At 37.7% G+C, this 25,453-nt stretch overlaps 1 protein-coding gene across 4 annotated transcripts in view; it reads left to right on the top strand.

Annotated features, from left to right (window-relative positions):
- The window catches only part of drp2 (dystrophin related protein 2), a 206,761-nt gene that overhangs the window by 157,602 nt on the left and 23,706 nt on the right, over positions 1-25,453 (top strand). For 3 of the 4 annotated variants that reach the window (XR_013210360.1, XM_077247846.1, XM_077247847.1), the window contains 11 exons: positions 924-1,070; positions 2,537-2,615; positions 4,987-5,047; positions 8,464-8,525; positions 9,008-9,082; positions 11,432-11,633; positions 14,523-14,608; positions 17,994-18,151; positions 22,606-22,772; positions 23,953-24,064; positions 24,483-24,619. Coding sequence is in view for 3 of the 4 variants with exons in the window: in XM_077247846.1 (XP_077103961.1) it covers positions 924-1,070; positions 2,537-2,615; positions 4,987-5,047; positions 8,464-8,525; positions 9,008-9,082; positions 11,432-11,633; positions 14,523-14,608; positions 17,994-18,151; positions 22,606-22,772; positions 23,953-24,064; positions 24,483-24,619 (1,286 nt within the window). In the remaining variant the exon portion in view is untranslated. Of the gene's footprint in view, positions 1-923; positions 1,071-2,536; positions 2,616-4,986; positions 5,048-8,463; positions 8,526-9,007; positions 9,083-11,431; positions 11,634-14,522; positions 14,609-17,993; positions 18,152-22,605; positions 22,773-23,952; positions 24,065-24,482; positions 24,624-25,453 lie in introns of those variants that run through there. The other variant, XM_077247848.1, reaches the window with a different exon arrangement.

The following is a 25,453-nucleotide window of genomic DNA, read 5'->3' on the forward strand; positions in this document are numbered from 1 at the left end:
AGTTTATTTATATAACTAGGTAGGAAAAATGCCTTTTATTTTATAAGTTATGAAAATTTTCGGTAAAAAAAAAGCATACTAACATTATAAGTGCACCACAGGAAACATTATAAAATGATAAAACAATGCAGTTCATGACCCCGTTAAATCACCATACCGCATTTAGTTTTAGTAGTATGATTATTCAAAGCATTTTAGATGTTTCATTCTTATCATGTAAGTGCATTAATAGCGGGAGAGTATGTGTAAGAGATCCAACGAATGCCTGCATTGAAAGCGTGAGTACTACGTGAGAAAAAAATTAATTTACGGAGTTTCAGTGACTACTAAATTAAACTACTATATATATAACATTGAATTATAATTAGAGCCGTAAGAGCCTTCTTTCAAACACATAAAAAAACCAATCGTACCAACCCTAAATGGTGGTGAATTTCAACTCAGCTTTTCACTTACAAAAACATTTCTCTCTGCATTTTTTCTATTTTTCACTTGTCACCAGTTCTCTCACACACATTGGGTCTTGTCACACTTAGACATTTGGTGCAGTTTCACTGCTATCAGCAGACTGGATCTTTCTTGCACTTATGCCCAATGTAGCTCTTAAATGTAAATGTGTGGAACGAAGCAAGCATCGGTGGCGACGGGTGGAATGAAAATGGACAAGTGTAGGCTGTGAATGAACTAAAAGATCCCTTTAAACATCTAAAATATCCACCCTGTGGCCAGCCTGTCAATATCACAACTTTTTTCATCCTTTAAATCCTTTGTAGTGGAAAGCAGGCATAGTTGTAACACTTAAATGTAACATCAGTAGTAACACAATGCATAGTGCACTCAGAAATCAGATGGAAAGTTTCAGTAAGGAATCATATATGTATATATGTGTTGATCATCCATCTCATTTTCTCTTTCTTTTGTAGCTGTTTAAAGAAGAGCTGACCCAGGTGAAGGAAGGAATGAAACTTATAAATGACCTGGCCCATCAGCTGGCCATAGCTGACGTGCACTTGTCCATGGAGAATGCCAGAGCCCTCGAGCACCTCAACAACAGATGGAAACTTCTGCAGGTAGTGAACTCATACCATCCTTATCTCATCCTTACCTGCCCACCATAACTAATGGACCCCAATGGAGATCATACAGTACACCGGTCACCAAGTTTGTGCATATGCACTATGAAAAATGAAGCTAAGGAGATAGAATATAATAAGCTGGTCCTGCCTGGCTGGGAGCGGTGATGGCTCCATTATCATCGGTCACGGGAAGTGCCTTTTGTCTACATGCTCATGGGAAAACAAAGGCCTTTCCAACGAGAAAACGGAGAAGATGTAAAATGAAATTGAGTGTTTCGATTGCATCTGGTTGTTTTATGTGTAAGAGGAGCTTAAGAGAGTCAGAAAGAGATGCTGGGAGAATGAGAATTTACTTGAGTGTGTGGGAGTGTGTGAATCCAGTTATTGAAAAATAACTATAAAATGCATATCTGCCATAGTTTGTGTGTGATGTATATATAATACACACACACACACACACACACACCGACACACACACACACACACACACACACACACACACACACACACACATACACACACACACACACACACTGTATACGATTTTTGAAGTCTCCCATGCTCACCAAGGCTGCATTTATTTGATCAAAAATACACTAAAAATGGAGATCATGTGAAAATAAGTTTTCTATTTTTATAATATATTTACTGTCACTTGTTATCAATTCAATGTATCCTTGCCAAATAAGTGTTAATATCTTTTCTTTTTCATCTTGCAGGCACCAATTTTTTGTGTATTGTATATTGTTTATCATTAATTTGTACTAAATTAACATGTTAAATTGACAGCACTAATGCTAATTTAAAAAGACATTTAGTGGCTCAAAAGCTACAGTGATTAACAGAGATGTCTGCCTTTACATGGGGCAGTATTATATATATATATATATATATATATATATATATATATACACATATATATTATTGCAAAGCAGTGCTGGTTGTCCTTGAAACTACTCACAGAAACAGAGAGAATACAGGAAGAGAGTCAGGGAAAGAAAATACTTCATGCTTAAGTGGATTTGTTGACCTTTATATTAGTGTTTTGACATCCTCTGAATGATTTGCATTGTAAAAAACTTTAATTTGGTAGTCCACCATGCCCCAGAGACGTCTGGTTTGTGGCGAAAACGAAAGACATGGATTACTCTTGGGAAACTTCTTGTGCACCAGCCTCAATACTTTTCCTATTATCGCTCACAGACGTTTCAGAGCATTTATCTCAGTCACTGCTTATTTATTCCGTTTTTATGCTTCAAAAACTGATGGCAGTAGACTGTTACACGGGTCCATTTAAAACAAAACTTAAAGGGACCTCAAAATGAAAATTTTGTCATTTGCTCATCGTCATGGTGTTTAAAACCCATCTGACGTTCTGTTTTTTGGTGAACCATTCCATTATACGATCAGAGAACTTTGATTTAGTATGTAAAATAACTCTTTCTCCTTTTCTACTCAAGGGATCTATTGAAGAACGTCTAAAACAATTGCAAGATGCCCACAGAGATTTTGGCCCCGGATCACAGCACTTCCTTTCTAGTAAGTGTGGTATAACGTATTTGAAGCCATAGAGAGCGAGGGATGGGCTGATGGAGTTCAGTGAAGAGGGGTTGGCGCATGGGCTGTGTCTTTATTTATTTTCACAGTCACATCAGATCTGTCTGGTGAAACATTGCAGGACAAAGACAGTCCCTGCTACAAATTTATCGTCATTTAAAAGTTGTCCAAACTTTTGTGGCTCTCTAATTCACTACAAATTAGTGCTACTTTGCAACTCTAAATGAAGACATTTCAAATGGTGATGCTTCAAGCAATGTACATACATCTTGCTCACATATTATGGTACTGTAGCCCTGTTTGACCTAAATAGAGTGTAATGAGACCTTTGCCATTAATAATTTTATAAGCAACTGAAAAAAGCACAAATGTCACGGTATGTCAAAACATCTCAAGGACCCCAAAAACACCTTAGACCCCAGAGGGTTAACGAAATAAAAGTTATGATAGATAAATGAAATGTGTACGGTTTGTTACATGATTCCCAGTTATTTCCATTGCTAATATCTGTACAGGCTTTACATTTGTATTTCTATGCTGTAAATAGCAATTAATTTCATTTTACCTGTGAAGCAGATTTGTTATGTGACAGCATTGATTAAAGTTGCTACACAACTACACAACATTATTATTATTATTATTTTCAATCATTATTGTTCCTGATTCAATAAGGTGCTCTTGTAAGAAAATGTAGTAGTGGCTCAAATTGATTTTTAGTATCCGCCTAAAAGATGCAATCGAATCCTGTTCACATGAAATAAGCCTGCTCCCGAGCAGGTTTGATCTTATGGACCTGTTGCTATTACAGCAACTCCGGGATGATCTTCAAAGAACCTAACAATCCTGGATTATGTCAAATCTTTAACATTAAAATCCAGAGTAATCCACGTACAAAGAATGGGCCCCTGGTTTTACAGACAGAGTTCAGATTAAGCCAGGATATTTTAAACATACCATAGAAAAAATATTACTGGTGTGAATCTTGAGACAATACAATGACACTGGCATATTTCAGTTAAAGGTGCTGTCCGTAAGAATGACAGCTAGTGGTTTAGATGGGTACTGCAGTCCAAATTCAAAATGTGGAATTTTCTCCTCAGACTCGACGCTCACATGGGTCCAGTTTGAGGACAACAAATTGACAACGAAAGCCGAGGAGACTTACACACTTTAAGTTAATGAGTTGAGTTAATATGCTCTGGTTCATAGAGATTTTTAGATGGATATCGAGGCATTTTAGGTTTTGTGGAATCTGCAATATCTGACCCAGTTTGTTTGCTCGTTTCCAAGGCTGCAATACGCTGTGTTTCCTGGCAACTGGCATACCTGGGTGTCGAAATACTATTGGATGAACTGGCAGTGGGCGAGATCACACAGACTAAAACAAAAACCGACTGACAACACGGAACGTGTAAAATAATAAGTATAATAACTGGGTGTAGAAGTGTTTTTCAGAGAAATGAGTATGTGAACTTAGCATGTTTCCTAAATATCTGCAAACCTATTATGGTGTTTTTATGCTTTAGTAGAGTAAAAAAGTTACATACAGCACCTTTAAAACAGCTAAAACATGCATTTTATTCTGGGACTAGGCTTAAGCCTTGTCTGCGAAACCGACCAACAGATTGCACTGTTTAAGATTTCGTTTTGTTAGCTCAGGCCCTTCTCTGAATATGAGGCTCATAGGATTATTATTGGCAATTATTTCTGACCGTTATTTTTTAATAATCAAAATAAAATCCATTTACAATGACACCTTTGTCAGTAGCTCAGTATATAAGTAATGATGTATTTTGCGGCACTTTATTTAGTGATTTCCCTGGAACAGAGAGGGAGTTAGGATAGAGAAATAAAGAAGTATAGTGTACTTATGAAAGCCATGTGTGGAGGTGGCACACTGTCTTCTCTCTTGGGCCTCGTTCCGCCACTGACTAGAGGGAAGTATAATACTTGCAATGTTACATAAACCGAGAATTTTAAGGGTAGTGATTCGTTTTAACACCTAATTCATTTCAGAATGTAAAAGCAGCTGAGAAGAAAGACAAGGGGTGCTGAAGCCCTAAATGACCTCAGTGATTGTATAGTTCTCAGTTTTTACCATTTGTATATCATAGCACAGCAGCATTTGACCTTTGAAGTTCCACATACAGACATTTACACAGCTCCACACTTACAGAAAAGCTTTCTACCACTCTGAAGACTTTTGAGGTGCTGTTGTTTAATAACCTCTCCGTGTGGAAACAGTATGCTTGAAGAACCTTGAGCTGTGCCGTTTGAGATTTTCAAAATAGCTTTTCATGCTCGACATGTCTGTCTGATTGATATTGCCCTTTTTCTTCCTTTGTCACTCCAGGCTCTGTGCAGATTCCTTGGGAACGTGCCATTTCCCCCAACAAAGTGCCATACTATATCAAGTAAGTCCAGCCGTAAACTATTAGCCATCTATGAGCGTCAGAAGTGAGAAAGACCGTGTGAAACTGTGGAATGGGCATGTCAGATTATCAGGTATAGAAAGCAAACTCAATTACTGATCCCTGGTGCAAAAGATTATTGTGCTGCGACATTTCAACTGTGGTGTTTCTTTTGTCACGCAGGCCGGTACATTTTTATTAATTTGATATGTCACGACACAACAGACAGAGTCTTTGTTGGGTGGGTATCACAGAGGTTAACATCCTTAGTAGAGAGAAAGATGGTCTGTAATACTTTGAAAGATTTCTTTTAGCATTCCAATTCATCTCAATGGTAATTGTTTGGCTTCCCGGAATGTTACTGTTCAAAATCTTTATTCATAGCAATCAGTGTTATCATTAACTAAAACTATTAAAGAACATTTTTGGTAAATTAAATGAAGCTGTAATTAAATAAAATATAAATATATTATATGCTGCCTTGGCCACAAACTGCAAAAAAATTTAAGTACTAAAATTAATAAAACTAAAATGAAAAATAAATTAAAGCTAAATATAATAAAAACTAATACAATGACAAAAGCACAACAAAATAACTAAAACTTAATCTAAAATTAAAATGAAAACTGAAAATAGCACTGATGAGATTCACAGCCACAGCTCAGATGATTGGCTTAAAGGGGACATATCATGAAAATGACCTTTTCCGTGTTAAAGTGCTATAGGCCCTCGGTGCATCTACCAACCCAGAAAACGTGAAAATTGACAACCCAGTAACTTTGTTTTTGGTAAGCCTTTCTCTGCAAGCATGTAAAAAAAAGCTCATCAGATTTCTCTCTGATCACCGAAAATCTTATTATAATAATACCGCCCCTTAATCTGCACTTTCCACTCACAGCGCCGCCATTTGGTTTTCGCAATCGACGACTGTGTAACTAGGTCTAAGGCAATGGTAAAAATTTGAGTAAAGCATGCAAACTGTTCTGTCGTTGGCTGCAAAGGAGACTATTTGACCAAAAATGTCACATCTAGTGAAAACGGGCATAATATGTCACCTTAAAAAAGTTATTTGATTCCCATCAGTGTTATTTTAGTTTAATTATTTGCTATTATAGTATTTATTCATATTTTGAAAGCCACAGACTGCCATATAACTAATCACTCTGAAGTCACAGGAAATGATGTCATGACTGCAGATGGAATTACATTTGGCAGGTAGAATGACAAGAACACATGACTAACCCTGACGTCAAAGGGAGCAGAAAGGGAAAAATCCATGTCATGCTTTTAAAACTCAAATGGTGAGAAGGGACACTATGGTGGTCCATGTGAACAAGCCGCACAGTGTAACACTTTTGCAACAGAAGGTTTTCATGTCACTGGCCAATCAATGTAATCACTAGCACAGGTAATGATGAGTGAATGAACAGCTGGCAAGCTTCCCTCTTCAGATCCTCTAATGTATTTATTTGTTCCTATCATTTATTCATCTTATATCTTTATTTAATCCTTATTTTCCTGCAAAGGAAACCCTTTTTCACCCTTTTTACCTCCTCAAAAACAACTCTGTTTACAGTGACCTGTTTCGTTGCATGTCTTTTTAAAAGATAATGACCAACTACTCACCCCACCCCTCTCTTCCATGGGGGGTGTCGACAGGTAAAGTGCTGCCTTGGCAGACAGTATGCAAATGGCCAAGGGCAGAAATATGCTAATAAGGGGTTGTCCGTCATCGATCGTGGGCAGAGCATGCACAATATGACATCTAATTGTCCAGAAAATCCAAACGGGTTGATTATTGAGAGTGTTTAGGCTTTTTGAGGATTAAAAAACAATTTTAATGAATTGCCTTTATTGTATGGTGGTTGTCCACACACTGCAAAGACACATTTATATGCAAACACCATATAAAAGTGAATTTTGCATCTGATGACCCCTTTAAGCTTTCCTTTGAATGTCATAAAGAAAACCCGGTCCCACTTTATATTAAGTGGCTTTAAGTACAATGTACTTACATTGAAATTAATAATTTGATACAATGGACTTATTGTGTATATACATGTTTTTACATTGTACTTATATTTTGAAAATACCTGCATGTAATTACAGCTGTAATTAATTTATGTAATTACATTTGTAATTACACAGTTGACCCTTCCTTTACACCTTAACCTACCCTTAAACCTACCCATACAACCACACCTGACCCTAACCTTACCCGTATCACACACACCTGACCCTAACCTCACCCGTATCACATCTCAACAGCAGCAAAAGTGTTTTACAATACAACCTGAACACAATAAGTACATTGTACTTATTTTTCGATGTAAGTACATAGTACTTAAAGCCACTTAATATAAAGTGGGACCGAAAACCCTTATGTATGAGGATATGAGCTCTTAATGACACTGAGATGTTTGTTCGAGATCACTGTAGTTGTCAGTGCTCGCTCTCTGTCTCTCACACCATACAATGGCAATGTTTCATATATTGCGGGATGGCGTATTGATGCCTTTATATTTTACAACTGATAACTGGATATCAAATTAAGTGATATATTAAGATGTGAATATACCAATCACCTTGAACTATCAAAATCTGCATTTTACCTTAAATGTACTGATAACCACCTTAATAATACAGGAGGTGAAAGAAAAGCCACATAATGAATTAGATTCATCAAAAGTGGTAGTTCTCACACACACACACACACACACACACACACACACACACACACACACACACACACACACACACACACACACACACACACACACACACACACACACACACACACACACACAGACAAAAAACTGCATTAGAGTAACACACATGACACTAAAATAATGCAATAAACAATAACCAAATAACAGAAGATGAAACACAAAACATATTTTTTTTTATATTTACAACCACTCACAGTTTTTCAATGCATACAATTAGGTAACACAATTAAACAATTTACAGGTTTTTACTGTAGCATTTTTGTATTTTTATAGGTATGGATTTATATACAAAACATTTGTACACTTAAAGGGATTGTTCACCCAAGAATTAAAATTGCACCATCATGTCATTCTATTCCAATGGCTTTTTTTGTTCCATCACAAAAAGTGAAAAGCGGTTCCTGTGTGTGTAATATGCAAATTACTTTCAAAGATGCGACAGAGGGGACATTTTTCAGTCCGTAATGATTAAAATTTGCATTTGTGCATTGAAGAAACAAAGTCATATGGGTTTGGAGTGGCATGAGGGTAATAAATAATGAAAGAATGAGTAAATAATGACTGAATTTTCATTTTTGAGTGAACTGTTCCTTTAATGTTTCTCTTGCATGTCTTCTCCCTCTTCTCTCTATGTTTTTCTATTTTTGGCTTCACTACTTCACTCCTCTCTCTTTCTCTCCACTTTTATAGCCATCAAGCCCAGACAACCTGCTGGGACCATCCAAAGATGACTGAATTATACCATGCTCTGGGTGAGACAGTTAAACTCTGCTCTTATTTCTTCTATGTGTCTACTTCCCACTGGGGAACCGTGATGTGGACACACACAAGCTCAAATACACCAACTAGAAGATGGTCTTACACTGAGCGTGATTTCTTTACCTGGACCTCTAATTATAACCTAATTATAATTATTTCATCCCACCCCAGAGATGTCGACAGCTCTCGTGTTAACCCGAGGGCAGCTGGGCCACAACCGCAGTTTCTAATTATTAATGATTAAAAGGCGTTTACTGTGCATGTTAATCTGATGCGACGTGACCCAGGTAGTCTAAACACTCCGGCACGGTATGTGCATAAAATGCTCAACCCCAATGAAGTGACACATTGCTTTCCATCTCTCTGTTTGCTAATTCCTTTACAGCTTTTTTATTATGTTATTTTTTATACCTTATGTTATTCTTATGTTATTCTCTCTTTTTACTATCCCATCTCCCCTGCTGTTCCCTTACAGCGGACCTGAATAACATCAAGTTCTCTGCGTACAGGACGGCCATGAAGCTGAGGCACGTGCAGAAGGCTTTAAGATGTATGTAAAAAGCAACACCCACATTGGTTTGCCCTTTTCCTCTCCTGTTCTCTGAGCCCAAGTCATTGATTATTCTTGTACGAGGCTGGCCCTGCTGTGGGCTTCTGATCTGTCTGTTTCATTAGAGCCCAGTGATTTTTATGCAGCTTAATTAAGCCTAATAATTGTTGTGATTGTACTTCTTCGGGGGTGGTAATTAAGAAGTCTGCATAAGGAATTAACCACTGTTCCCCCTGTGACACGCTTTGTGGGTGGAGGTTTATCTGCCATTGTCCAGACAGGAGCTCTCTCTCTGGTTAGCAGTTCCCTACTTTCCCTCAGCCCTTCCACTGTGCACAGAATATAAGTGTACACGGATCTGTATAAGTCCGTTTTATGCTTTTAAGAGCCTTTCACAAAAAATAATCGAGCGCTGTGGTAAAATGTCTGTTTTAATACACTGAAATATTTGTGATTCATATGTGTGATTCATAGCAAAAGATTTGCTTTTTTGCCTCATTTGAATGTGTCAACTGTAAAATATTATTTTTGTGTGCAACTGGTGTAGTTGTACAACATCTACCAGCAGGGGCTTGGCCATGCTAACTAGACAAATTGACTCCTTTGTGGAGAGTTTTGAATCGTTTGGTCAACAGAATAAATGGATTCTTCTATAAAACTTGTCCGTTTCCCATTTGATAAGTGTGTAGCATTTTCAGGGAAGAAGGAGGTGGGAACTGGCGAACAATCAAAATATACTTTATTTAAAATAAAACAAACAAACTAAAATACCGCCAGCATCCCCCCGCGGACGACTGCTGGCTAAAATAAAACACAAATACAAAAACCACAACTCAACTAAAATAGAGGCCTGTTCCTCTCTCGATTATCAAGGTCGTCGCTCCTCCTTTATGCTTCCGCTCCTCCGTGAGAGTTGCGAGACCGGTGTGCTTCACAGGTGTTTCTCGCGCCTTTCTCTCACGTCCCTCGGCCGTCCTGTTCACCACAAAGTGTATTTAATCAAGTAATAAAGTAAAAATGTAAAATGCATTGTGCCATACTTTCTGAAGACATACTTTAGAAAGTTGTTAAGGTTGATGGTTGTACAGTTTAATTTGACATTGTAGACTTATTCCTCAGGGTTTTGAAACTACAAGGTCCTGCTTTTCAACCTTTTTTCCCTTTAAAATCAAGGTAATGGGTTTAAGATTGTCCTCAACCCACAGAGTTGTCAAAAAAAGTGATAAAGAGGAGACTTTAGCTAGTCCTTGAAATGTTCACATCTTGAAATGATGCCATTCACAAAATATAAAAAAGAAATTTCTGAATTAATATTAGTTAATATTGTTAACTAAAATCACATAGCCATTAACCTGTTTTCAGAAAAATTTTAGTTACACATTTTTTCCATGTTTTATGGGGAATTCCTTTAGACCTAATGGTTTTTATACTGTACAGACTGTGTAGTCTATCCCCTAAACATCCCTCACAGAAAACATTCTACATTTTTACATAAAAAAGAAGAAGAAAAGAAACCTAATTTAATATGATTTTATAAGCTGTTTTTCCCATAGTGACCAAAACTTGTTAAGATCAAAAAGTTCTGGTATTAGCCTACTATGTAAAGTATTACAATATGTCCCCACAGGAAATACCTTAAACACACACACAAACACACAACAGTCTATAGTAGCACAGTAAAAGTTGCCATCAGCTGTTTGTCGATAGTCTTTTTTTCTACATGTACTTATGTGAACATTTTTCACATATGTACCTGTTTTGTAGAATGATCTTCATGAAGAAAACATGGATAAATTGTTAAGGTTACTTTAGTTAGTTGAACCCATTATTGAGCTTGGCATGTGCATTTTAGTCTATCTCAGGCCAACATCTCTCTCTCTCTCTCTCTCTCTCTCTCTCTCTCTCTCTCTCTCTCTCTCTCTCTCTCTTTTCTCTCTCTCTCTCTCTCTCTCTCTCTCTCTCTCTCTTTCATTCCCTCTCTTTACTCTTTGTGCACCTTGACTCCTGGTTTGCTAGTCTATGTCATTAGCCTAATTAATAACCAGGCTGCTATAGAAACTGTGATGATTATTGAGGATGGCTGTATAAAAAGAGCATCAACAAAAAGCCTGTTAGTGTCTCTGTCTACCCACCTAACCCTGAAAGCACCATGACCACTCTGCCTCTTCCATATTTCAGCTCATTATCCAATTGGGATAACATCAGCATACAGCCTTTACCCTATACTCTCACTACTGCACTAGAGATGGCCAGATAAATTGATGTTAGAACAGTCAAATCCCATTAGTTAACACTCCACATGCAGTAATAAGCATCTGGCCTATATATGTGTGTGTGTGTGTTTTCTAGTGGACCTGTTGAAGCTGAGCAGCGTGGTGGACGTGTTTAGAGAACAGGAGTTGCAGCACGCCGAACATGTGATGGATGTGGTTGAGGTCATCCACGCACTCACTTCCCTGTACGAGAGACTAGAGGAGGAAAGGTCCGTCTTGATCAATATCCCTCTGTGCGTCGACATGTGTCTCAACTGGCTGCTGAACGTTTACGACAGGTACTGACGGTAATGTCACCCACAACCCCTTTGACCTGCTCCCACAAATGATGTCAAACCAACTCTGCGCCCTCCTGATGTCTGCGAGACACTTGTATTGGTCAGTCACAGCCTGTGTATAAGGTTTACCTGGTGCCCCATGCATCACAGCCCATTTCACCCCATCATTATGTTCATGATTATTTAGCATATATATATTTAGCATATATATATACACACACATTACAGCCTAACCACAAATAGCAAGAGCATTAGCTACATCTAGCATTCAAGTCAAGTCCCCTTTATTTTTATAGCGTTTTTTTACAATACAGATTATTTTAAAGCAGCTTTACAGTGATAACAGGAAAATAATGCAATGAAGTTTGCTTCTCCTGTACAGCAGATCTAGAAGAAAATAGTGTCATAATCCAGCTTAAGTATGTTAACCGATGGTTTATTTTTGTTGTAAAAAAAAAACATTATTTTTGTTGTTCTTTTTGGCACAGTAGCCTATCTATCGCAGACGTTAATGCTAATTTATAACGTATCATGTAAATTCGGCTATCCGTCACACTCAGGTAACTTTCACCGTGTCTAGACGTGGCGTGAGCTGGCAGGCCCGTTTCTACGGGTGTGCTTGAGTGTGTTAAGCGCCCTCAAACAAAAGCAATTCTGTCTACATTGGATGCTGCACTACACAACAAAGAGGCAACGCTACACAACAAATTACCAACTGTAAACTGATCGCCTGCGCTCTGTTTCTGACGCACATCAAGCACTCGCCGGGCGGGGGAAGATTGATCCGCCAGACCGGAGTCGGGGGACTTAGTTAAGTTTTCGTGGGTTTTTTTTGTTTTATTTTGTAGTATTTTGAATTAATGGTTTTAAAATATTCTTAGTTAAAAAAAAAAAAAATTCAACTAATTTTGGCGCCCATACTATTAGTGGCGCCCCTAGCATTTGCCTATTCCACCTATGCCACGGTCCGGCCCTGGGCGCACCCTTTTTCTGTGATTTAAAGGTCTGGTCTTATCGGTTCATTTATTTAAAAATGCCTTAAAATGCAAATCATTTCTGCATTAAAATAATTGTGATATTTTTAGGGGGAAAAGTAAAAAAAAAAAGAAGAAAAAAAATTTCAGAGTGATACAACTGTTCTGATCAGTGTTTTTTAATACTTTTTAATTTTTTTGTAATTTTATTTGCTATTAGTTTTTTGATATTTCTATTCAGCATTATTCTGTAAGTTGTTAGTTTTCATTTAATATTTAAATTTTGTTTTATTTCAGCATTTAAATTAACAAAAACACTGTTTAGCAGTTTTATTTGAAGTAATAACAACAATGGTCTTATTATTAGAATAAAGAGAAAAAATTCTTGAATTCTCAAAGTCATGTGGTGTACAGACAGACAATAAAATTATTATCCAATAGTCTGACCTTTTTATGACATCACAAGGTTAGTTTGTTGTAAACTGTGATGATATTTGACTTTCCAACAACGTAATGATATTTATTAATTAGAAAAATATAGAAAACTAGAAAAATATATTTTTAAACTGTTTTCGAAAAGTAATTATTAAGATGTGTACACTCAAATATATTCAAGGTTTCAAAGTAAAATTTACTTTTTTTTTATTAAGTTTTTGCACAGATTTTTTAAGTAAATTTCACAAATTAAATTAAGTAGACTCTACTTGACTAAGTTAAGTCAAATTAATTTTCAAAACAACATGAAACCAACATGAACACAATGACTAGTTTCTAAGAACCTGCCAAGTGTGGACACTCTTATTGACTCTTAAATCTCTCACCAATAGGCAAAGGTGTTCTCCTAGGTGTTCTCCTTTTTCCACAGTTAAGTGAATAAAATTGTGACTATGTCACTGAGAAATCACCAGCAGGAAACTAATCAGACTGTAGAAGTTAAAAATGTTCTCTGCTTGACATTAAAAATCATATACTGTGCCAAGCTTTTGGCTTCTTTGCCAACATAAAAAAAATATATATTCGTTTGTTTTCTATTAGCCATCATGAATGTGTCTCAAATATATACCAGACTCTTAACTACCTACTGCTGGTGACTGGAGCTCTCACCCTGTGAATAATTGGTAGTAATTGCTTTTTTGTTTGGCTACAAACGAATGTGAATAAGAATGAGCAGCATGCATGAGGATGATAATGAAAAGCTCTCAGTCAAACAAGAAATCCAAACAGGGTCGGAAATATTCCCTTAGTAGCAATACTGACAGGGGATTCCTTGTTATACACAGCTAAATGTGTTTTGGTAGTGCTTGATCAGTTTTCTGGAATATTTTTGGATCTGTACAACAATCTGTTTAGATTTGCTGGTGAGATCTTGATCTCAGTGGAGCTCAAATACTTCCTGACCTGCTTTAGTCTTTTTTGACAGGTCTGTCTGGTGCAGTAAATGTGAAATGTATTTTCCTGTAAGCATACAACATTGAATAAGGCAATAAATGTACCACTATACAAATCTGAAAAGTTCACTGTGTATATATACTTGCTGCATCACTATTTTGCTCCGCTAGCAGTACCAGCCCCTGGCAGCATCCTAATTGAGGATTCAGATGGGTTGGATGAAGTAACTCCTCCAGAACTTCATATATTGACCATATATCCGTGATAGCTTGTTAACGACTTTAGTAGTGAGCCGAGGCAGTTGCTGAGATGATTTTTATCCATTGTGTAGTACATCTATGGCATTGAGCCGACTGTACCACAAGATGTAGGGCCTTTCAGTTCTGTTTGGTGCTGGCTACCTACTTACACGGTCGTACTAACTGACGGGATTATTTAAATATGTAGAAGAACCTCAGTGAAGTTTTGTATGTTGAAATTGTGTTTGTATTTCTTTAAAATTTTTGCCATGTGTTCCTTTCTCTAGTGGTCGTAATGGTAAGATCCGAGTGCTCTCCTTCAAGACGGGCCTGGTTATTCTATGCAACGCAGACATCCAGGAAAAGTATAAATGTGAGTAGATTCATTATGTTTTTAAAGTGATAGTTTGCCCAAAAATGAAAATTCTGTCATTAATTACTCACCCTCATGTCGTTCCAAACCTGTAAGACTTTCACTTCGGAAAAGTCTTCACAAATGAACATCTTTTTGATAAAATCTGAGAGCTTTCCGTCCCTCCATAGACAGCTACACAACTGACACGGACACTTCAAAAAGTTCATGAAGAGATCGTAAAACTAATCCATATGAATTGACTTGAGTGGTTTAGTCCAGATTTTTTGAATTTCTTTATATGATGAACTGATTGAATTTAGGCTCTTTTTTACATAAAAATTCATCTACTCAAATATCAGTTGTGGTAAACGGAAGCTCAAGAATGTTCGCTTGATGTACGAGAACCAATGAGTGAGATCCATTCTCTTCTGTTACGCAACATGTTCTTCAGAGGTTCTTCAGCTTCTACAAGAGGTTTGTTCTCACGCACCAAGTATGTTCGGTTGAGCTTCTGTTTATGTTTGCTGATCAATGTATAAATGTGAATAAAAACCTAAATTAAATCTGTTTATTTTATAAAGTGATTGAGTCTCTTTAAAAAATGTGGACTAAACCTCTCAATTCATATGGATTAGTTTTATTATCTCTTTATGAAATTTTTGAAGCGTCAAAGTGGTAGTTGCGTATCTGTCTGTGGAGGGACAAAAGGGTCTCAGATTGGTGAGGGTGAGTAATTAATTAAAGAATTTATTTTTGGGTGAGCTATCCCTTTAAGCCACCATTGGCTGATCCTTACAACATACACTGCTGTTCAAAATGTTTTTGAGCGTAAGTTTCTTACTGCTTACTTTCTAAGCTGCGTGCGTTTATTTGATCAAAAACACATTAAAGACTAATATTGTAAAACATTATTACAAATGTAAATAAATGTTTTCTATTTTAATATGTTTTAATCCTGTGATTTAATATATTTATTCCTGTGATCGTGTGATGCAAAGCTTCATTTTCATCAGTCAATTACTCAGTCTTTAGTGTCACATGATCCATAGAAATCATTGTAATATTCGTATTCTGTGCTCATGAAATAGTTCTTCTTATTGTTATTTCTTAATTATTATTATTTCTTTTTATTGAAAATAGTGTTGCTTAATATTTTTGTGGAAACTGAAATAAATTTTGTTCAGGATTCTTAAAGAATATATTTAAAATAGAAATGCCATTTTTGGCATTTTTGATCAATTTAATGTGAAATTACATTTATGTGTGAATAAATGTAATTTCTTAAAAATAAAATCTTACTAACCCAAAATGTGAATGGTAGTGTAGGTGATTTAAAGTTTTACTGTCCTTGTTTGGACTTTCTGTCCCCACAATGTCAGCAACACCTGATCCACACACCTCCTCTTACCTTTATTGGAATATGTGGTCCAGTATCACTAAAGTAAAAAAAAGTGTCAGTGCAAAGTCATAGTTTTTCACTTATGGGGTTTTTCTTTTGGCTTTCTCTGATCCTCTAAAATTTCATCCGTGGCCTAAATCTGCTTTTGGAAGAGAGTGGGTTTGAGGGTAATTTGACAGCACAGTATCAAGCAGTATCCAGTAAATAAGAGTCATGTGCAGTGCACTGCAGAAAGCATTGGAGGAGAAGAGTCCAAGCCAGAGGTGGACATCCTTGGGTCAGAATACAATCGAGTGATCACACCCAAACATTCCCTAAAATGTGAGTTTAACATCAGTAAAGAGAGTGAGCACTGGTTAAAGGATCAATTTTGCTCTCTGTTATCAATTACTTTTCCATTTCAGTAGTAAAGAGCACATCCACCCTTACTAAGACTGTATAGATGGAGACCTATTAGCCATGGACAAATTATGCTCCTGCAGGGCCCTTGTGGCAATAGCGATTTGTTCCTGTTTGTAAATCCTGTTTAAGCTGTTTTTGTAACATGGTGGCTTGTTTTTATCTGGTTTAAGCTGGTCATTAACTGGTACAAACTGTCCATTAATTGGTTGACAAGCCACCATGTTCCAAATCCAATTTGATCACCATAAGTAGCTGGTTTGTTGGTGGTATACAAGCTTATACCAGCCAATGACAAGCTTAAGTCCAAAGTGAACTTCGGCCGTCCACGCATGCTGTCCTTATGCAGCCCAATTTTTGTGTCCACACAGATGGTGCGCATACATCAGCCTATGTGTGAGTGAATTGAGAACTTGAAAATAATGTCCACTTGATAGTGTACATGCGCCAAAACCGTCTTTCTCCACTCACTGCCAAAGGAGTATACTTTGAAATGCTTGCGCACTCAACTGTGCACAAGACGGAGCGGAATGCGGGAAATTAAGTATACCTAGGTCTTTAGACCAAACTAATAACCAGCTACTAGATTTTCCAACTAGGAATAGACTTTATCGTAAAGTCCCCATTCAGATATATAAAGTCACAAATGCAAGAAGTTGCAATAAAAATGCAATAATGTTGCAGTTGCAAAAATAAACACACCTTGTGTGCATTATGTTGCAAAAGAGACAACGGTGTGCAATGACTAGTATACAACATCAAATCTGCAATAAGGTTTTTGTTAGTGCTAAAGAGTGTCCAGGAACACATAACATCACTCATTTCTTTGTTTATTTCAGCACTCTTCATCTGTCTATATCAATTTTACATTTGCAATGGCTTGTTTCTAGGTGTTGGGCCACAGTCGGCATCTCAGTTAGAGGCCCGGGGCTCTGCCATTGATTGACCCGGTCCATAATCTGTCCTTGGACTAGACTATGTGTGAGGCTGGTTTGCATGTGGGTGTGAATGTGTATGTGTGCCAGCCACTTTAGATAGTGCTATTTTTACTGGCACTGCAGAGAATATTCTCACTCCTGTCAGGATCATTCTGCTCATTGATGGCTTCCTGACATAAGCTGTGTGAGCTGTTCTAGGTCTCTCGGCTAATGTTAGCCTTTTGTCCAGTGCATGCACCAGACCCCAAGTTTTTCAAATATTTGTATTTTCCATTAAAAAAAATATTTAAACATCTTTAAAACCAGATAGATTTACTTCTTTAAACATAAACTGTATATATACGTTATTCGAGAATATATCTTGAATTAAGTTTTATACATATATATATATATATATATATATATATATATATATATATATATATATATATATATATATATACACAACACAAAAAAAATGGTTAAGAATTTTATTTTGGCAGTGGCAATACATTGCACATCAAAGTGTTAGACATCTTGCCTCACACCTTTATAACCTAAAGGCATTTAAGTCACACATTCTCAATTTTCCCACCTCCAGAATTCTGCACATTGGCACAAAGCTTCTTTTCCCTAGTGTCTTCTTTTAGTGCAGTATTCAACCAGGTTTTCTGCTTATGTATTGCAGACCTTTTCAGACAGGTGTGTGGTCCAGGTGGACTGACAGATCAGAAACATCTCAGTCTGTTACTGCACGAGGCCATTCAGATCCCTCGGCAGCTCGGGGAGGTGGCGGCGTTTGGGGGGAGCAACGTGGAGCCCAGTGTCCGCAGCTGCTTTCGAATGGTAAGACCTTCAGCTAACCAGATTCTTTATCAGTATCTCAGAGATTCAGTATCTCTCTTTTTCTCTGATATGCTTTCTGTTCAGATGATGAAAGGGCCTCCCTCTACACAGACTTTTGCTCTACGTGATGAGCAAATCTTCTTAAATATTTGTACCAGAGGCACACTTTCTCACTTTCCTTATTTATTGCCTGTCACATTTCTCTCTCTCTCTCTCTCTCTCTCTCTCTCTCTCTCTCTCTCTCTCTCTCTCTCTCTCTCTCTCTCTCTCTCCCTCTCTCCCTCTCTCCCTCTCTCCTTCTCCCTCTCTCTCTCTATCTCTCTCTCTCTCTCTCTCTCTCTCTCTCTCTCTCTCTCTCTCTCCCTCGCATTTTCTGCCCTAACTGTGCTCTGCTTCTCCTGGGTTTTCGGTCTGGAAAGTACAGACATTAAAGAGCTGTTTTAGTGAGTCACTGGCCAGAAACATACTCAACACAAATGCTTGGTCAGTGCTTGGCTGTCCTGTTGAACTTATTAAATGTGTATTTCTCCTTTTCTTTGCCAGTATCATACTTGCACCCTCAAGGGGACAATAGAGGTACCTTCTAACATCTGTGCCATTAAAAGTGAAGTGTGTAATTTCAATGTCATTAACAACACTAAACAGAAGAGCAAAAACAAAATAGCTATTTTTAAACGTTTTCTCAAACATTCTTGTCTGCCATTGCATATTTTGATAGCACCACAGAGACACAGGTTAAACTTTTTGGAGAAGCTATTATACTTTGGTCTTTTAATATAAATAGGATACAGGAAAGTATTTGATTTTAGCTATATTGTATTATAAAATTCTCCAAATATGTAAATGCCTATCATCCTCTCAGCTAATGACATAACTGGAGACTAATTTGCAAATGTTTGGGAAACCTGTTTGGAAGTATTTTTTCTTTGGAAGTATTGACACAAGAGGTGCAGAAATTACACCCTTGACTTAAAGGTGGGGTTGGCAATTTCGGAGAGGCTAGCAATAGCAAGATAGCTTTGAAATCATAGGACCCTCCTCCCATGCCTCCTCCAAAATACATGAGTCACGAAAGACAGCCTTACATTACCTCATGTCTCGAAGCACATAACATTACAATAATTATAAACGTAAACAACTTAAAGAGCTCTGACTTGCTGCAGATCCATTTAACCTTTGAGAGTAGAGTAGCCATAGAAAGGCATAAATCTGAGTCTAAGGACATGAACTGCTCTGAGTAGAACGTCATGGGTTTCCATCTTTTAATCACGGTAGTTATGCCGTGATAGCAGCTAAAGCTCATTGTTTTGGTTCAGGAGGAACTGTAAAAGGCGACTGTTGTTTCTTTGCTGCACTCTGTGATTGTCTGTCTACAACTCTGCATAGCCTCATGAAACGCTGAAGACGTGTGATGTCTGCGTGAGCAGGGTGTGAGGAGGTATGGAAATACATAGGTTGACAGTTAGGTAGGACATCCTATCCGAATTCAATGATTGGACAAACATTTTCTGGTCCTGAGACTTCCACAGAAGATATATGTACTTTTAAAAAATATATATATTTAGACCACTAAATATATTAGAGCTTAATTAGAGTTTCAACCAGTATAAAAAGGTGTTTATGAAAAACATTGCCTACCCTACCTTTAACTTTCTCTGCCAGATTCTCTTCAGTATGTTCTAAAGTTTGGGGACAATTTAACTTTTTAATGTTTTTGAGCAAAGTCTGCTCACCAAGGCTACTTTTATTTGATAAAAAAATATAGTCTTTAGTGTCACATGATCGTTCAGAAACATTTCTTATTATTATCAATGTTGAAAACAGTTCTGCTGTGTAATATTTCTGTGGAAACGGTAATGCGTTTTTTCAGGATTCTTTGATAAATAGAAAGTTCAAAAGAACAGCATTTATTTAAAACAGAAATCCTTTTTTTGTAGCAATGTAAGACTTTACTGTCACTTTTGATCAGTTTATTGCATCATTGCTGAATGAAAGTATTAATTTCTTTAAAAAGGAATAAAAGTTTTACTGGCCACTAATTTTTGAATGGTAATGTGAATTTACCTGAAAGCAAAAATCGATCATTTAATAACATTTTAATGCTAGAAATAGCAGCTTAAAGTAACACTATGTAGTTTTTCAACATTCATAATATATTTCCAAGACCCTTGAGATGGTACGTCGACTTACAATAGGTTAAATGAAACATCTGCCATAGCCTGACGGGGTCTGTATCGCTTTTACTGGCACTATTGCGCTTTTCCACTGCATGGTACGGTGCGGTTCGGTTCGGTTCAGTACGACACGCTTTGGCGCTTTTCCACTGCATGGTACGGTACAGCTCGGCACGGCTCACTTGTGGCGCTTTTCCACTGCATGGTACGGTACGGCTCGCTTTGGCTCGCTTTGGCTCGCTTTAAATGGTACCACCTCTGTTGAGGTTCCAAGCGTACCGTACCGATACTAAAATGTGACGTGGAGCACTGTAGATCACTGATTGGTCAGACAGACAGAATCGTCACTACCAGCGTCATTGTATTTGCGAGACATCAAACCCGCTAGATTTAAATAGCCAGTAACAGCCACCGCTGTAGCACCTGTTTTAAAACTACTTGCTTGACTTGCTTGAAGAAAAAAAACTTCCAAAAAAGAAATGGCTGAATCGTGGTCAGTGGACGAGAAGCGCAGACGTTCCTCTTGTTGGTTGCCGAGGAGCGGATAAACTATAACGATCAGTCATAATCCCACCCACTTTGAAGCGGTAATAACTGCAGTGGAAAAGCAACCGAGCTAAAGCGTACCGAGCCGCGCCGCGCCGAGTCGTACCACGCAGTGGAAAAGTGAAGCGAGCCGAACCGTGCCCCGCCGAACCGTACTGAGCCGTACCGAGCCGTACCATCCAGTGGAAAAGTGTCATATGTAACTTCGGGTTTCGGTTAGTAACCGGAGCACAAAAAGAACTACAAAATTCGACTGCTTTACGGCATACGTAGTTTTTCTTCGTTTGTGATGTCTTTCATGAAATCATGCATCATACTCTACCTTGTCTGTGGCCATTGTTGATTCCAAAGCCGGTGCTGGATAAACCGCGAGCGTGCGCATGCGACAGTAGGCTGCGGTAGGCTAAATTATTTACGACAGTGGTAATGGACAATTCCGCTTCCAACCTGTAGGGCGACCGCAGAGGAAAAGTTCCTTGGTGTTGCTTTAATACTAATTATACAGATAATGCAGTGCATACTTGCATTATGAATTGCGTTCTGACTCATTTCAAAACACAACTATTTGAAATCAAATTTTTTCGAAAGAGTTTAGGTTCAAATACCAACGTAATAGGAATTAGTAGTTTATAATAATTAAGAAAAATTAAGGTGTAATGCCTGTTGACATCTTCTCATCTCTCTTCACTCTTATGAGTCTGTATTTCAGAAATTGCTGGGGCATCACAGTGGAATGTGACCTGGCATTTCATTCTACTGAAGGCCTGATTATGAAATTAGTATAGGCCACAGGTTTGCTGTACAATGGCCTTAAACCTTTCATTCTTAGTGCGCCAGTCCTTAATTAAATCCTGTTTTAAGAACATGTGTGCAGTTGCAGGCACACGTAATTAAAATTCAATTTCTCGTTTGTTCCAAGTCTGCCTTTTTATTACTGGAAGGAATGCCACTGTAATGGTAACCAGTACTTTCCAATTACACCATTTTTCACCCAGCTGCATTAATCATGACAGGCCAAGAACGATGCAGATCAGCCATCTGGCATGTGTTGCAGCATGTTTCTAGATGAAAAGACTGGTTCACTTTGTTTGAAGTTATGGACCATCTCATGAGATACTCTTGGCTCTCCCTGTGGTGTGGACTGTTTAGAAGATCCTTTTTGTTGTTTCATTGAAACTTCTGAAGTTTTCCACTCAGCTCTACACTGCAGACTTTGGTCTCAATCCCAGACCTCAAGCACTGCTAAAGACACACACACACACACTGCCGTGCCCTCTGAGACTGTACACTCAAGCGAATACTAAGGGCCACGCTAGAGATACTCATGTTAATTATAAATCTCTGCCCAAGCTTCAGAGTGCACCCAAAGGAAATCAACCTTTTAATGCATCTTCGATGCGTATTTAATGAGAATTTAGCATATTCCAGATTTTTGTCATCCTATTTTATTAGGGTTATCGCCTGCCATCCATTTCCCACCTGGTCACTGTAACAAGGGGCGACCTCTTTGAGATTTGTATCCTTCCCTTTCATGGGGCCGTGATTCCCCCGTATAACATGACTTCTTTTAAGGGCATGTGCTGTAATAGGGTGCTTGTGCCCATTAGGCACCAGAAGATGTTTTGGTGCTTAATTAGGCATGCATAATGAACAATATGGCCGCTGAGTATCTTGATTCATGCTACTTGTTGCTCTGTGCTCTCTTTCTTGTGCATCTTCTGTGTCTACCTCTAGGCTCCAGGTAAGTCCGCAATTGAGGTGTCTCACTTCCTGGAGTGGATGATTCTAGAGCCTCAGTCGATGGTGTGGCTTCCTGTTTTGCACCGGGTGACTGTGGCTGAGACTGCCAAACACCAGGCACGCTGCTATATCTGTAAGCAGTGCCCTATCAAGGGCTTCAGGTGAGCTGCTGGAGTGCCGAGTCTGTTCTTGGAGAAAGACGGCACAGACCTCACTATCTGTGTTCTTTAGCTAGTCAAAATAAATTGTTCTTTCAGCTGATCAAAGGTTTTGTGGTAATAGCACTATATTAGAGGGGTTGTTAATGGACTGGTTTTGTGTTTGTCAAATAAATAGGGCTGAGGTGTGTGTATATGTTATATATATATATATATTGATCTTATATATTCAGTCTCTTTGTTACATGGTTTCATTTTTTTTTTTTTTAAGAACATTTTCATCTATTATATTTGATTTCTTATATTTGAGAAAATGTATGTGTTAAAACTGAATGGAATACAGTATATGCTTAAAATAGGTCAAATACAAAAGATTCACCTTCTGGAAAAAAATACTGAATGCAATATTTACACTATCATTAAAGTTTGGAATCAATAAGAATTAATACTTTTATTCAGCAAGGATGCATTAAATTGATCAAAAGTGACAGAACAAATCTTTCTATTCATCAAAGAATCCTGAAAATGTATCATGGTTTCAACAAGAATATTAAAGCAACCCAACTGTTTTCAACATGGATGATAATAATAAAAAGGTTTCTTTGAGCACCAAATCAGCATATTAGCATAAACCAGCATAAATTATTTCTTAATGATCATGTGACACGGACGACTGGAATAAAGGCTGCAGAAAATTCAGCTTTGCCATTCCAGGAATAAATTACATTTTAAAATATATTACAATAGAAAACAGTTCTTCTAAATTATCAATTGTAATACTATTTCAAAATATGACTATTTCTTACTGTATCCCTTGGTGAGCATAAGAGACTTCTTCCAAAAAATCTTATCGAACCCAAACTTTTGAATGGTAGTGTAAAGTAAGTAATATTGATTTGTATGATATTTTTTTATGTCCCCACCTTGATTAGTTTAACCAGAAGGTTATCTTAGTAAACCTACTTCACTAGAAAGGGCCAAGTTTTGCTGGTGAACACAAGATTCACCTGTACTACTAAACCATCAGTATTCAGCATAAACCACCCTGCTAGCCTTAAGTTGTTATTGTCAGCATTCATTGTCAGCAATCATTGTTGTCATTCATGTTAATCTATTCGTAATCCTAAAATGAACACATCTACATTTGGATATAAAATGTGTCTCCGCCTCTTCACTGTTTCAGATACCGAAGTCTGAAACAGTTCAATGTGGACATCTGCCAGACGTGTTTTCTGACAGGCCGGACTACCAAGGGCAAGAAACTACACTACCCCATCATGGAATACTACACCCCGGTACATATGCTTTGTTACTTGCAGAGGTTTTTTCCTTGCCAGCTGGCAGCTTTGTGCTTGCTCAAAGGTTTCAAATTACAATCACTATTATTCAAGGCCCTACACAAAATAAATATGAATTGAACTGAATTGATCTCCTGCAGTGAAATACAGCATAAGGCCATTTGCTTAATGGTTTTCCCATGCTCCAGTCTGAGTTTTATAGGTTGGCGTCTTTATTATGCTCCGGCTTTCTGTAGCTACTCAAGAGATGATAGATTGAGATGGGAGGATGAGATGTTCTGTGTAGAAACTGATGTACTGGCTGTGTGTCGCAGGAATGTTACGAAGAGGATGTTTTGTGTCTCAATCGCTCATGTTCTCTCATTTTTCTCTCCTCTGGCTCTTTTTCTGTCTCTCTCTTTCTGAATCATTCCAGACGACCTCAGGCGAGAAGATGAGAGACTTTGCAAAGACACTAAAGAACAAGTTCCGCTCCAAGCAGTATTTTAGTAAACACCCTCAGAGGGGCTACCTGCCTGTTCAATCAGTACTGGAGGTGGAGAGCTCTGAAACGTGAGTCTGACTTCCTGTCTCCAATGATGAGAATCATGCGTTCTTTTTAAGGTTCATAATTGAAGAACTGTGGGACTGAATGCAGTGCACTGCAAAAAAATAATTATCTTCCCTGCTGAAAAAAAAGATCTTAAACCAGCCTTAGATTGTCTGTTGATTGGTTAGACTGGGAGACCAGTTGGATGCCTGGGTAAATCAGCTAAACAGCAGCTTGTCCAGGCTGGAAGGACCCGCAGATCATCTTAGGACAGTTTATTTTTGTCTTATTTTTAAGTAAAACTATCTAAACATCCTTAAAACCAGATACATTTTATTGATAAATTAATTAATTAACCTAGATGGTTTGCTGGTCTTGGCTGAGTTAAGCTGGTCACCCAGCTGTTTTCCCATCCTAAATATCTGAACGTGACCAAAACTCCTCTAAATAAAGCAAATGGATCAGCCTGTCTACTTTGGCAGACTAGCTAAGACCCACAAGCCATCTTATGTTTTTTGTCTTGTTTCCCAGTAAAAATATTTAAACATCCTTTAAACCAGATAAGTTTTGTTGAAAATTTTAATTTAAAGCCTAGTTGATTTATTGGTCTTGGCTTGGTTAAGCTGTTCTCCCAGCCTTGCCAAGCTGGTCTTCAGCTGGTTTAGCTGTTTTCCCATCCTGGCTAGCTAAAAGCATCCAAAACTCCTCTAAAGAGAAAGCCAATGTATCAGTCTGACCAAGTTCTAAGACCAGCAAACCAGCTTGAACACAGTCATTCATTCATTTATTTATTTTATTTATTTATTTTAGAAAAGGGACCGTGTACATTAATTAACATTCTTAAATGTAAATGTACC

Source organism: Siphateles boraxobius, unplaced genomic scaffold (assembly GCF_051911475.1).
Source record: "Siphateles boraxobius isolate OS27281-9 unplaced genomic scaffold, OSU_SipBor_1 3, whole genome shotgun sequence".
Lineage (NCBI taxonomy): Eukaryota > Metazoa > Chordata > Actinopteri > Cypriniformes > Leuciscidae > Siphateles > Siphateles boraxobius.